Below are 14,524 nucleotides of genomic sequence, written 5' to 3' on the forward strand. Positions count from 1 at the left end.
CTACTCTTGAGGTTAGAGTTTCAAACATAGCTACAGAGTGGCGGAGCTAAATATTTGTCATAATGTGGGGAGTGATGAAAAACGTCAGAGAGGCATTTCATCGAACACTTTATCTCTTCGTTTAAAAAATTACTCACTAATGGGGTCAAAATATATCTTAACCCAAGATTACTCGATTGTGGGTTCAATATTCCGAAAGTGTAAGAAAAAAAAAAGGACGACGGATTGTTCGTCACTGTTGTTAATTAGAGTCTTTCTTTCACCACCGTTCTAGTGGCGGTGCTGCTGTTCCATACCAGTACAAGTGTTTCTTTGTGCACCAGCCTCCTCCGAGCCTCGAGAAACGCAACGTTCCGGCCACATTTCTCGGTCTTGCATCTTGCAATCTTGACAGTACTTAAGAAATACCTATCTGCATACTACAACAAACAACACAGATCCCTTTAGGTTGTTTTGAAGGAAACACTAACACTTGAGTGAAAAAGGTCATGCGCTCGTGCGCGCGTGAGAGAGAGAGAGAGAATAACTTACATTCGGAATGTCAAAATCACCTTCACTGGCATCACACAAGTCTAACGATACTTTCCTAAGCATTGGAAACTGAAATCAACACAAAAGGCACGCGATTGTATTAACTTATTAACCGTTAAACTTGATTCCTCTAATTGAATACAAGAACTGAGGTATTACCTTTGAAGCAGCGTCGAAAATAAAGCTTTTCTGTATCCCAGGGCCCTGTATAAACAGACAGTGATAGTATTATCGGAAGGTATACGATGTTCCAGTTGCAGTATATGTAGTAGCGGCACAACAATATTTATCAGATGAGAATGCAAGATGAAAAGAAACAGTTGCTCAAATCTCACATTATGACGCAGCAAGAGATCTTCAAGAGCTTTACATCTAAAAAGAGAAGAAACCCCCTTCGCTGTCAGTTGTCCACACTCCTAAACATCAAAATCGATCACATTTGTCAACATACATGGCGCACTGACAAATATGGAAAAAGTAGTGCAGGGGACCTCCAAAAACACAAGAAGAACAGAATTTTAAAATCACAGATCGAACTGATAATTATGTGTCAAGTGAACCAGTCATTGACACATATATAAGTATCATGGCTAGAAAACAAGAAGAACTTGAAAACGGCAAAAACCTCAAGATGGACTGAAACCAAGCCTGGCCATCCATGCGAAATTATCCGCTGAGACTCTGCAAACAAGAGAGAACAGAAAGTTAAAGTGGCATATCAATTACCCCAAAAAGAGTAGCTACTGTTTTCAATTTGCTTTAGAGGTACACTCGCACACAGATAACACAACAAAAGGATATTCCTGTAATGGAATAGAAAGAAACCAAGAACAGGTTACCCACTGAAGCGCTTGTTATTGGGAAATCGAATCATGAATTAGATATGACTAAGGAAATGTCTACATGCTGTGTCAATACAAGGCAAGCTCAAATGATACCCTTTGAAACAAATAGCTCCTAACCTGAATTCAGAAGCGTACACCCTAGCAGCGAAAGCTCAACCAGATTTGTACAGCTTTGAGTAAGAATAACCAAATCATTGTTGGTTATCCAAGGGGTCACCCGCTCAAGTTTCAACGTCCTCAGGTTTGGCATGGAAAACTTAAAGCTTAAAATAGATATATCACCAAGACAGTGACACAAAGCAAAAACTACCAAGTTCTTCAGATTTTCCATAATGCTCAAAATGGCACCATCAGATATTACCTGTAAAAGTATCAAAATCATCGTACAAACAAACAATAACTGTATATTTCATATTCAAATGTAGGTTTTGATGCAAGAGAAACATATATTTTGAAACCGAAAGAAGAAGAAAAAGAAGTGTGTCTTTCGCCAAAACTAATATCACCAAAACTGCATGAATATATACCTAAGGAGACATCAGTTAACTCATGCTGATCTGATCAATAAGAATTTATCTGATAGGTGAACTAACCACGCAAATAGGGGAAGTGTCTCTCGCAAAATTCAATATTTAAAACTAATTGTCCCTGAGTACTTTTAGTATTGATGATGTTACAGCTAATGCATGTATAACGGCATGAGCCACAAGGGATGTTTCAGGTATTGTCTACAATTGTCTCAAAATCCACAAACAAGTTACCTGAAAATAAAGAATAATTGACTCTAGCATAGGAGAAATAGTTGGTAGTTTTCTCAGTCCATCTTCACCTAATGATCCACCTAAGCCCACAGTTATTTTCCTCAGTGATGTGACTGCGGGTTTCAGAGCTTTCAAAGAGGAGTAAGAAAATCCCCATCCAAGTGCAATTTCTTCCAGTACGCAAGTTCTTCCTATTTCATTATGCAGTTCTCTGCAAGAGTAGGAGGAAGAAAATGCTCGCTTCTGAGCCTCACCTTCCTGTTGAGACAAATTCCTGCATCCTCTCGCTTTCAAACACTTTAAACCTGGATTTCCACTGATGAGATGAGCTAAAGCAGCTTTTGAAACCTGAAATTTACAAGCACATAATTACCATGGTTACATCCATGATAATAGGAACACAGATGGGTTTTACCTGATGTCTTATATCCATTACCAAGTTGAACTTTTCAAAGAGTTTTACATCAGCTTCCTTCCATTGATTCCCCAATTATATAAACCAGATTTATGCAAGAAACAGTGTGTTGTCTATGTTAATACTCACAAGGGTTTATGTGCAAGGCCAATTGACTTCATAGATGCATAGGAACCTTAGGAGCATACTAGGATGTAGTTGCAGGATTAACTTACCCGCTAAGGGAGTATAGCCATGTAACTAACTTATTTCTCACAATCACATGCATATGTTAGTGTGTATAATCACTAACTTTGATGACTCACCACAGTATTAGAAACATCAAGCATCTCCAAGGAAGAACTTCTGAAACTATATAGAGCACCATCAGAAAGGTAAGTATCACTTAAGCAAAGAGTCTTCAGCTTTTGCATTTGAGACATAAGCTTTACAAGAGATGCTTCATCAACACCTGAGAAACAAAAACGATTGACCATGCATCATACGTGTCATCCAGTGAACTTTAGGCTTGGTCCATTTTTACATAATCTAGACCCGGAAATGAAATTAACGCAGCTCATCTGAACTGGTTGGATTTGTTACAGCCATCATTTCAAAACTTTTTAGGTCCTAGATCATCTCAAATCATCAGTAAATATAAGAAATGACAGAAATTGTGTTAACCGGTCAATGCTGCGAAAGAATTTCATATAATAACAGATTATAGGACCGACATATATCAGAAAGACAAAGAAAGGCCTTACTACTAACCTCAAGTACCCAATAGCAAGTACAGTTAAGCTAAATCTTAGTCAAGCAATTCTCAAAGACTTCCCAGTTAGAAATTGTTACTTCTCTCGGGTTTTATTTTTTAATTTCTTGTATATGGAAGCACTGGTCAAAGACAGAGAAGCTATACACTACACTTTCTGTGAACTATATGGACAAATGGTGCCTTATACCAAGTATCTCAATTCTCAAAAATGAAAATAATAAAAAATAAAAATGAAATCCCTAGAGTTTCTGCTTGTAGAGAATGAGGATGTTGATGGACATAAGTCTTCAAAGTTCAAATTATAAACTCCCAAAGCAAAAGTAACAAGGGAATTGACACTCACATTTGCAGCTTCCCATGTGAAGTGTTTGAAGATTATGTGCCAAGGAATCCAATTGCTCGTTTTCAATTTGTTGGACAGCAATATGATTGGAAGAGCTAGAACAAAGAGCTAAAACTGAATTAATCCCGAAGGAGGTGTCACATACTAAAACGGAGTGCAGCTTAATACATCTGCGTAGAACACTTGCTATGCCAACATCAGTTAATGAAATACACCCTTTGAGGTTTAGGTATTGCAAGCAGACACAGAATCTGGAGATGTACTGAAGATCTGAATCTGGCATAAACGTTGAAAGGAAATGTTAGTAGGGTGAACAATGATGCAAAATCAGGCGCCACCAATAAAAAGGAAAAACAAGTATCATGCATTATGGGATTCATGTGTGTGCAACTGCGCATTCACAATATTGAACCTTTCCTGGGCTAATTAAATTACAAGGAAAAATACTTCAAAAAAGAAATCCAATAATTCCACCATTGCAGCATTCAAATGTCAGAGTAGAACATTCCAAAATCCCTGGCCCAACATTATTAATAATGTGTACATATGCTTTCATCAATAGCATGCCACAGAAAGGCCAAAATTTCCACTTTATGGGGTTTACGATGATCTCATGTCTTATATGCAATAGAATGGTAAGCATTTTTCCACTAACTTTGTCCACAAGTTTAACAAAGACAACTGTCAATGAAATCAGTATGCCAAACTATCTTTTAGAGGTACGAAACATTAACGACTTTATCAATAGAAAATCTGGAACTATTGAAAAATATCTCACCATAAAGATCGCTTCGGCCCTCCAATGTGAGTTTTGCAAGAGATAGTCCAGAGTAAAAAGAAGTCATATCCCGACAATTTAAGGGCGAATTTGATATTTGAGGTGTTATATCTGGACTTGAGGATACAACAGACACTTGTGATGATATAATTGGAGTAGTGTCAATAGTCAAGTCAATTTCACAGACCATGGGGCATTTCAGCACCAGTTTGCGCAAAGTGCTTATCTTGAAGTTCAATAAAAAAGCTGCCTTCAGTGTTCTTAAAGATGGAAATGATTTGCAAAAGCATTCAATGGCAGTTTCAAGATGTAACCTTGGACACTTGGAAATATCCACCTCTTGTACCGCTTCAAAAGACAAAGTTGGCAACGACTTCAGTAGTGCAGAAGATTCTCGTTCAAGATGTTTAAGGTTAAATGGTGACTGTTCAATACTCCTTAGAGTGTATTCCATACTGTTTGAAAAAGGAAGCAAAGAAAAAAGTAGCACGACTGATGTCATCTGTGGGCAACTTGAAAGATTTACTTTCTGCACAAAGAAAAAGACTAAGTTATATACTAATGAACATTAACTGTCCGCCAAATGTTTGATGTTTCAGATACTAAGAAACTATACACCACGAATCTATGATATCAATAGTTTGACAGCATGCACATAAATATCTCCATCCTTTTTCCTAATAAATTTCAAAATTTGCTTAGTCTCTGTATCACGGGATGGATCTTGATTCTTGATGCACCCATATAACCTCCCTTAATTACTCTTTGCAAAGACCTTGGCAGTTGGCACTACCGTCTTCATATGAACAGTAACTCTAACCCTTAAGAAAAGTTTATCTGATAGACCCTTGTATAACTTCCAAAAAAACAGATTAGCATCTACTGGAAACGGACATAAAACTTCCTAAAAGGAAAAAATAAAATTCCTAATAAAAAACCTCCCATTTGTTACTTTCCCCCTCCGCCTTCAAGAATGTATATGATGCATATGCACATGATGGGACAGAGAAAACACTGAAATGTTATTCTTTCATCGCATGTATGATGTACCTTGAGTCATATAAACCCTCAAACTACACCGACAACTAAGCCTTATCCCACTAAGATATAAACCCTCAACTGAAAAAACAAAATAAAACCTTTTTCCAAACGGAGTTCTGAGGTCCTTAGTGACAGGAATACCTTAGAAAATTTTGTCAGCCGAATACGTAAGTCATGCAAGTGACCATCGGCCAAGGCTTCTATTGAGCTAGTGGATGGAATTCTCAGTAGTCTGAAAATTGAATCAATGCTCTGATCAGCAAACTTAGAAAAATGACAAGAACTTCTTTTCTCTGAAAAAAGAACCCGATCAGTTTGTGTAAGAATAGGAAAAAAATGAGTATGTATTGGTGCCCTTTGTCTAACATCAAAAAATTAAGCATACCTGCAGCAAACCACAATGGCAAAAGGCGTACACGGATCTGTTCAACAGCAACCAATAGATGATTTAACACAAAGATTGCAGTTTACTAAAGATTTTGGCAGATAAATACTGAATGGTAGTATTTCAGGTTTCTGCTTTATGAATACCTAAACTCAGAAAATTCAGATTTAATGCTACTGAATGACTAAGGAGAACTAAATCACTATTTTACTAAGTTTTATACTTACCATATAAACTTCAGAAAATAATATACAGAAAATATACAGAGACAAACGATGTAAAATTTACGCTTAACTACATCAAGGACAATTATAACACTGCTAAAATCCCCTACATATTTATTTTCAAGAATACGAGGGATCAATTGGTAGCACAAGTAATGAACTTTTATAATACGGCATGTCACAACTCACAAAGTAAATAATCCCTCTACATGGTTCAATAATTTCTAATTATAGAGCGGTAATTACCCTTCTTGTCTTTAGATCTATAGTTTACCCTTATCGTACCTATTTCCACAAACTTGTGAACATAACATTATGCCGCATTGTCCACATTATATTATGAGGCATATTGGGAAAAGTTTCATCCAAGTAACAATTAGTGCTAAACTGCCTTTAAATGAAACTGAAAAGTTGCTCGATGGGGCAATTTGTTATGATTATTAGGTAACTCACTCTTTGGTGACTTTCATCAGAAAGTTGCAACATTTCCTTCCTATTATCCAGTTAAAACTATGCAGGCTATGGATTGGCTGTCAAGCTTATTGTACCTCGCATGTTGATGTTTTTCAAAAACTGATATGGAGTCGCATTCATGGTTGAAGATAATTGCTTATGATATAACTCGCAGCAGTAGTAGATCCTAGTTAAACAAGTCACCTTCCAAGGCTGTATATCATTTTGGTCCTCAACATATACATGAAACATTGTTGATCTGTACCTCTTTCAAAATGCCAGTGCAGACATCTTCATTTCTGCTCAAGCCATCCATCCTTTCTGTGTTAGCATCAAGCCAAACTAAAAGTGCATTGGAAAGATACATCTCGCTGTGAAAGACAACTAAGAGTAAAGATATCAGAGTGCCAATATGTCTAACAGAAAATTAAGCTAGGCTATTCAAAGGATAACTAACCTGTCGACTGTCAAATCCATGTGCTTTACACAAGATAGTAATAAGTCGTAAGGAATATCTACAAAATAATTCATGCACATGGCCCACATCTGGAAAACCAAACCATAATCTGTCAGTTTCAATTAGTGAATAGGTTGGGCACAGTGAACAAATATTGCACAAAACACAGAAATCATAAGCCTGTTAACATACGAATCACTAGGATCTGATGCCACTTAAGTGAAAACAATCTCCTCCCATTCAACTATTAGCAACGACTTGATCGTGAAGAAATATACCAAAGCATCTTTTTCAGATTAAACAATAGTAGCCATATATCCGTGAGTTCATGACCACATCATCAATAAAGTGACACATGCTCGGGATGACAGGAGACTATTAGATCAACGTCATGGTGTTTTCAGAAATCATTTAATTCTCTTTGTCTCTCCCCATCTCCCTTTTGGGCTTCCTTCAACTCTTATATCCTCCTCATATCATAGCCATCTCAAACAGAACCCTCTCTTTTATTTTAGACCCTGTACGATGAATATTAAGACTAAACCAAACCAATCTAAAGAGAGATCATTCAACTGAAATGTTACCTCACAATTAACCATAATTTTCTACTCATCAGTCATTACGTCAATATAAATCCACAACCCGTCACTAGCCACTTCAGTAAAAAATCCTTTCCAAAAAGATTTATGAGTTAATACTGAAGCATGATTGAATTTTCAAAGGGTTGTGCTATCCACACACCCTTTTTTTACTTCTAACACACCTTCTCAATTTTCGAACGTCAGATCGTATGAATTGAAGGAGATCAATGGACAAACATTAACAAGGGTGTGTGTGCATAGCACAACGCTTTTCAAAACATAATGATTGTGCACAGAAGTTCAATATAAGTTGAGAACATACAAAATTTCTGGCAAGATAGCTCGCACACAATTCTGGAAGAAAATCAAGGGCTGCAATGTATTCCATTTCATCCATTAGACTGGAGAACATAACAATGCTAAATTCGAACATGAGTTTTTCAAAAAATTAAAAATTCATGTTCAAATCATTCTCACCGTGCTCTACACCGAAGCTCCAAATAGAAATCAAATCATCCAATTGTATTTGTGGTTGTACCTCCGCCGACACTACCTCAGAAAACCAAGTTTTACATCTCACGAGAAGCATCTCCACTCCAAAATAGAGTGCACCCTGCAATGCAAACGCAACGCAGTATTTTCAAAAGAATAATATTAACTTCACAAAACACTGGATGTGATTTGAAAGGTGGAAATAATAAACATTCAACCTTCAAGTCATGAAATGCAGTTTTTCTTCAACAATGTCGAATGGTATGAACAATTTTAAGATCAAGCCAAAACAAATAACCAAATGAATAAAAGATAAGAACACCATTGGATCAAAACTAGCACATAGTAAAAAGTTAAATTTATTTACCTCAAAAAGAAGGAGGAAATTATCAGATGTAACTTCCAATCCCAATGGGGAGTCATATAAACAATTGAGAATGCTTAGAAATATTTCCAGGTTCCACTCAATTTCTATACATTCCCGGCCCGATTCGCTACAAAAAAATTCAAATTTTTTAACCGGAAGCAATCAAATTCAAGCAATTAAAGAGCTTTTTAATTAAAAATCAAAAATCAAAATTTACAGTCAAAGTTCTAAGCTCGGATTCAGTTTTCGGAATAAGGAAATCGATTACCTAAAGCTGCCGCTTAGGAGTCCATGGAAGTACGAAGAGTGTTGGATTAGCCTGCAAGCACAGATGGAATTCAAACTCAAAATTAAAATTAATTTTGCCGCATTTAATTTTCTGGGGAAACAAACGGAAAATGAGTGAGAAAATGAGAAGCCAGGCAGCACCTGTTCCGATGTGCTTGAACTCTGACTGTTTGGTGACGGAGAATGGCTGGCAAATCCCAGGATAGGATATTCTCGACAGAAATTAGAACTTCTTTATCCGGGGTGGTGTTTGGTTGGATTGGACTGGGGTTTGTGCATACGACGGTGATGAAGTCGTCGTCGGAGGTCGAAGCCATGCTCTCTGGTTTTCCGATGCCGAAAAGCTTTAGTGATCTCTCTCTCTCTCTGTAGAAAATGGAAGCAGAGTGTCCTTTCTGTAATGAAGGTAGCTTCTAGTCACACTCGTTCGGCAAACACTGAAGGAACGAATGATCGTAGATTTTCGGCAGAAGTCATCAAAATGTTTTTATAATTTCGGTGAGCTATTCGGCCACCCAGGTTCGAACACCTTTAGCGACCAAATGGTAGCTTCTTCCACTGAAGGAACGAAGGGGAAGGATTGCAATTCGATACGTTTCAATTATTTGTGTTTCGATCAGTATATATAATTCGGTTTTCGTTAAACTGAGATTTTATTCGGGGTTCACTTGGTTGGTCGGATGAAGACGCTGCCTTTCTAGTAGAAAACCGTATTAAAATGACAAACTTTTGCGCATGGACGACTGTTGCTAGCAGCCGCCATGCGCGGACCATCCTCGCGGTGATACACCATCGAACCATCGATATTCCAAAATGTACAAAATTTCGGAATCTGATATATGCGCCATTACTGAAAGTTTAAAAAAGTATATACATAAGCTAGATTTATGAGTTACATATCGGAAAGGAGGAGGTCTTTCAAGAGAGAATAATACATACACAAGCAGAAAGCTTCTTCTCCTAAAACTGTGATTTCCCTCTAAAATAACTCAAACTCTAGGTGCTCTCCCGTCGCTGTTAACTCCAAATACTTGGTATTCTCCTGAGCAGCAGGCATGTCGGGAATTTCAAAATCACAAAACTCGGGCAGTTCTGGCGGAATGGCGCAGCGTATCAGTGCCCAATTCAGGCCCTCAAAGAACGGATGCTGCTTGATCTCACCGGCCCCTTTCTCTGATCCCAACCGATTCTCTGGCTCCTTTACCAACAGACCTCTGATGAGATCTCGAGCCTGGAAACTAACAAGGGGGCCCTCTGGGAACCTTAGGCTCTGCAACACCACATTGGCCAACGTTTCCTCGTTGTTAATACCCTTGAACGGTGTTCTGCCATATAGAAGCTCGTAAAGGAAGATTCCGAACGTCCACCAATCAACTGCAGCTCCATGACCCTCTCCTTTGATGATCTCTGGAGCCAAGTACTCATGGGTCCCGACAAAGGAATTGGACCGCGCATCAGTAGGCTCTGCCACAAGCTGCGGCAATGATCTAACATGGGATGCAGGGTCATTTTTGGACTTCTTTGTTTTTGTAGCAGCCGGTAAAAACCTAGGGGTGAAGCATGAGACTTGACAGGAGGGTTCAATGCAGAACGGCTCAGCGCAGCTAGATTGTGTACATGGACCAGACAATCTTGCACGATCACCATCGCATGAAGGTGATTTCAATAGAGTTGGACTGACAGTGCACCTGAGAGACAGGTCAAAATCTGTGAGCATGATGTGACCATCTTCCCGGACTAGAATGTTTTCTGGTTTCAAATCCCGATAAACTACCCCAAGCATGTGTAAATACTCCAAAGCAAGGAGAACTTCCGCAACATAGAACCTGAAAGCACAAAGGTTTAAATTATTTTTGAAATGGCAAAATTCCAGCACCTATTTAATACACGAAAAAGTACTAGATCAGAGGACATGAATCTAATGGTCAGTTACTCCACTGAATTATATAATGAAGTGAAGCTCTTTAGAGATGAACCATAAAATTAAGGACAAAAAACAATTCAAGATGTCATGTAGCAATTTCTCTCAGAGAAGAGAAGGCATCCCTTACGGTGATAGCTGACTGGGAAAACATATTAAATAAAATTTATGCAGTTGGGGTGGTGAGTCTTGGTGTAGGTGGAGGTTACAAAGGTGTATATTTTTATTTTCTTAGACAATTATCTTGTAACTAATGCTTGACTGCAGATAATGTCAAATAGCATCCAAAACAAAATGTAAAAGTCCGATATAGGTGTTAATTCAAATATTTCTACCTTGTTGCGTCTTCAGAAAAACACCTTCCAATTTGCTTCTGCCGGAGGACATGAAGATCTCCACCTGGGCAATACTCCATAACTAAGCATGACAAATTATCTGATGTAAATTGGGTATACAGTGTAGGGAGAAAAGGATGATCAAGCATCCTCAGTATTTCGCTTTCGGTCTGCGCCCTAGGCATCTTCTTCCTTCTAGCCAAGAACTCATTGTCCATTACCTTTATGGCAAAAAGGCAATTCGTACTAATGAGCTCAGCAAGATATACGGTTCCTATGTCTCCACAACCAAGCTTCTTCAAAAGATTGAAGTGTCTCAAGCCCAGGGATCCATGCTGCAACCGAACATGACGGATGGCCTCCCATCTCACATCCTTCGACATGTGAGGCTTATTGCTGCAACTAGATCCACTGGCATTGCTCTCGTCACTCAAACTCGTACTACTACTATGATCACCTTCGCTACTTTTTGAGCTTTGGGAGAATTCCCCTTTTTCTTTTGATTTGGGGTTCTTTTTTGCTTTCATAATGTCATCTCCCCCTTTATTGCCAGTATTACTGCTGTCGAAGGTGAAGCCTGCTTTACCTGGAATGCTGTGCCCATTATTTGAGTTTACCTCAGCAGTAAGACCGTTAAACTGGGGTGCCAAAGAACCTTGATTGGATTGTTGTCCAGCTTCTTGTATTGCACATTGACATCTCTCGCAGACCAGCTGACTTGTACAAGGATCAAAATCAGCATCAACTTCATTATAATTACTAGAGTTGCAGGCCGCAGAACTTGACTCTTGCCTTGTCTTCTTCTTTACGATGTTCCTATTCCTGCTGGCTGCTTTTACAGAGCGGAGGGAATTTCTGGATACTTTGCTTGCCGGATTTCGATTCACCGAACCCGATGAAGAAGGTACTACATGCAATTTGACTTTCCGCCCTGGTTTTGCTGCTGATAGCTTATTAGCTAACTTGGTTTTGGCAGGAACATTTTGAACAAGTACTGATGTATTGCCACTTGTAGATTTAAGTTTCTCTTTCTTCACCAGCTCCGTCTTAGTTTTTGTCTGTAACATGGTTCTGGAAGGAACATTTTCAGCAAGTCCTGAAATATGATCACTTTTAGATTTATTTTTCTTCTTCTGTCCCAGTTCCGCCTTCACTGTTTGCTCCCCTACTGTCCTTAACTTGCAACTGGAAGTACTTTCATTTTGCACTATTGTGCTCCCAGAGTTGTTTTCTGTTTTCCCAATGGCAAATCGAGGAGAAGAATGTCCACTCTGGCTTGATGACTTCATCTTGGATATTTGAGGATGCTCAGACAACTCCTCACAAGAATTTGAAATGCTTTCTTCTGGCACCAGAGAGATTTCAACCATATTTCCCCTATCTTCACTTGAGGAGGCACCAGATTGACTGGATTGAACAACAACTGCATTGTATAACGTCTTGATCCTCCCAGCTTCCGAGGGTCTTGCAGGACTTGTCAATTTTGATAATCGTTTCATAGCAGCCATTTCTGATGCCTTGGTAATAGAGAGCTCTCTTAACGCCTGCTTCAGTGTCGCCGGTTCTGAATTACCAATCCCTGGTGAGCGGGACACACCCACTGTAATTGGTTTCTTTAAGGCACTTCTATTTAAAGGGCTAGTGCCGACTTGCTTTGAATGATCTGAACCCTTGGATGGAGTTTTGATTGCCTCGAAGAGCTTATTAATATCATCTTCTAGAGAATCCTTGTATCCCAGTTTTAGAACAGGAGGAAGCTTCCAATCTTTGTCATCTTTACCAAATCCAGAATTCAGCTGATGTATTCCGTGAAAATATTGACCTGTAGTCAGCTCATCTTTCGCTTCCACAATTTCAGATGTACCGGCGAATGAACCCATTTCTAGGGTTACTCAGTCTGGTCGCGTGATCCAAATGAAGTACCAAAACGTGGAAGAGCTTAGTCCAGCAACTTTACAATGATCAGTTCCTTGAGGAGCCTTTCAGGTAAAGATTCTGACAAGTCACGAGCTGTGAGTAAAACTGTTCTGTGCCCGTATAAACTAAACTGCCCACATCAAGCTATATGTCTTTTCACTTTGAAAAAGATAAAATCCGCTCCCTGAAATATCAACAGAAGTATGAAGAACATCAATCACCCAACAGCAGATGTAGAGTAAGCAACTCAGTGACACGCAATAGGACTTCTTGAAAAGATTTCAACTTTCAAACCAACACAACATTGCGACACTACACCAATTCGAAACTTGAAAAACTCCAAGATGAAAAGGAATCGGACGCCTGACCTAGACTAATCCTAAATCCATTTCCCTGCCCGTGCTCACCACCCGGGCTAACCCCAAGAGCTTGGTCAAATCATCATTTTCGTTACTTGGTTACAATGGAACGGAATCAAACATTTGACCTAGCCTAATCCTAAATCCATTTCCCCACCCGCCCTCGCCACTCGGGCTAAACCCCATGAGCTTAGTCAAAGCAAACTTTCACCATCACACAAAAGTCATATCTTTCGACCATAGAACCGGCACGAAACAGATTTCCAATCAATTTAATGGAATGCAAATGATGCATTTTTTCCCCCTAATTTCATTTTCCTCTACTTAAACAAACAAATCATTAAACTACATGAAATCTACACCAAGTTTCCATCTTTCAATTCTCTTCGAGCTAAAGTTTAATCATTTTTTTCACATCACCAAGAAAAAAAAGTCACCGACAAATTTATCCCACCATACAAATCAAACTCAATAAAAAACAAATCCAAAAAACTAAAACATAATTCAAGAAAAGGTAAAATAAAATGAAAATGCCAAGCTTCTTTTGAGCTCCCGAAGCTCAAATCTCGATATACGAACACGCTCAAAAGCAAACCCAGATCGGAGAAACGCGAAGAACAATACCTGATCGAGCTTCCTCAACGGACGCAATGGGGCAAGATTCGGCGAGTAAAGTACAACTCTGAGAAAATGGGGCGCTACAAACCCTAGAAACCTTTGGAGGTGCTGCGATGGCGAGAGAGAGGAGAAAGCGAGAAGAGGATTGATGGCGAGCTAACAAACAAAACACTGACTTCTCTTTCCGCTCCGGTTGCACTGATTATTTTGAGGGAATGTGGGTCCCGGTCCCACCGCATACGTAGGGTCCATCGAAAAATGTGAAAATTAATTTGAAAAACTATCTTGGGATTGTCCATATCCCAGTCGTTTTCTGAATTTTAGGGCGGTTCTTGTTTTTTGGGGTGAAAAATATGGGAAGGAGGGTAAATAAAATGGCGGATCCTTTTCGCATGGATTCGGAATCCTGTAATCATATTCGTTTATCGTATAATGTACGGTTAATTTTTGTAAGATACTATTTATATTTAATTTTAAATTTTAAATTAATGATTTATAACCACATAATTTATAATGAACTTACATGATTACAAGATCCCAATGATCATTTTCCAAATAAAAGACCAAATCTTCTTCGTTCAAAATGGGTGTCACGTCGTCTTAATGAGTGACTGATACGTATTTATTATCTATACTAAAGTGAAGGGGAACAGCTAAGC

At 38.7% G+C, this 14,524-nt stretch overlaps 2 protein-coding genes across 3 annotated transcripts; both read right to left on the minus strand.

Moving 5' to 3' along the window:
* Nucleotides 1–95: 95 nt before the first annotated feature.
* LOC126593038 (BTB/POZ domain-containing protein FBL11) lies at nucleotides 96–9,312 on the minus strand. 2 transcript variants are annotated; one of them, XM_050258893.1, is made up of 19 exons: nucleotides 8,857–9,310; nucleotides 8,696–8,746; nucleotides 8,428–8,554; nucleotides 8,046–8,181; nucleotides 7,891–7,940; nucleotides 6,988–7,076; nucleotides 6,796–6,901; nucleotides 5,854–5,890; nucleotides 5,610–5,761; nucleotides 4,428–4,956; nucleotides 3,650–3,925; nucleotides 2,858–3,003; nucleotides 2,138–2,485; nucleotides 1,494–1,737; nucleotides 1,157–1,212; nucleotides 867–947; nucleotides 691–735; nucleotides 532–600; nucleotides 96–419 (listed from the first exon to the last, which is right to left on the minus strand). In XM_050258893.1, exons 1-19 carry the CDS (start codon nucleotides 9,030–9,032, stop codon nucleotides 246–248), a joined length of 2,892 nt encoding a protein of 963 aa, XP_050114850.1. In that variant the 5' UTR covers nucleotides 9,033–9,310; the 3' UTR covers nucleotides 96–245. The 2 variants fall into 2 exon arrangements, with proteins under 2 accessions (XP_050114850.1, XP_050114851.1); XM_050258894.1 differs by having other exon boundaries at nucleotides 255–412; nucleotides 8,857–9,312.
* A 226-nt stretch (nucleotides 9,313–9,538) lies between these two features.
* On the minus strand, nucleotides 9,539–14,052 carry LOC126593039 (serine/threonine-protein kinase D6PKL1). The gene is made up of 3 exons (XM_050258895.1): nucleotides 13,872–14,052; nucleotides 10,972–13,072; nucleotides 9,539–10,541 (listed from the first exon to the last, which is right to left on the minus strand). Exons 2-3 carry the CDS (start codon nucleotides 12,849–12,851, stop codon nucleotides 9,695–9,697), a joined length of 2,727 nt encoding a protein of 908 aa, XP_050114852.1. The 5' UTR covers nucleotides 12,852–13,072; nucleotides 13,872–14,052; the 3' UTR covers nucleotides 9,539–9,694.
* Between the last annotated feature and the right edge of the window lie 472 nt (nucleotides 14,053–14,524).

This window comes from Malus sylvestris, chromosome 12 (genome assembly GCF_916048215.2).
Source record: "Malus sylvestris chromosome 12, drMalSylv7.2, whole genome shotgun sequence".
Lineage (NCBI taxonomy): Eukaryota > Viridiplantae > Streptophyta > Magnoliopsida > Rosales > Rosaceae > Malus > Malus sylvestris.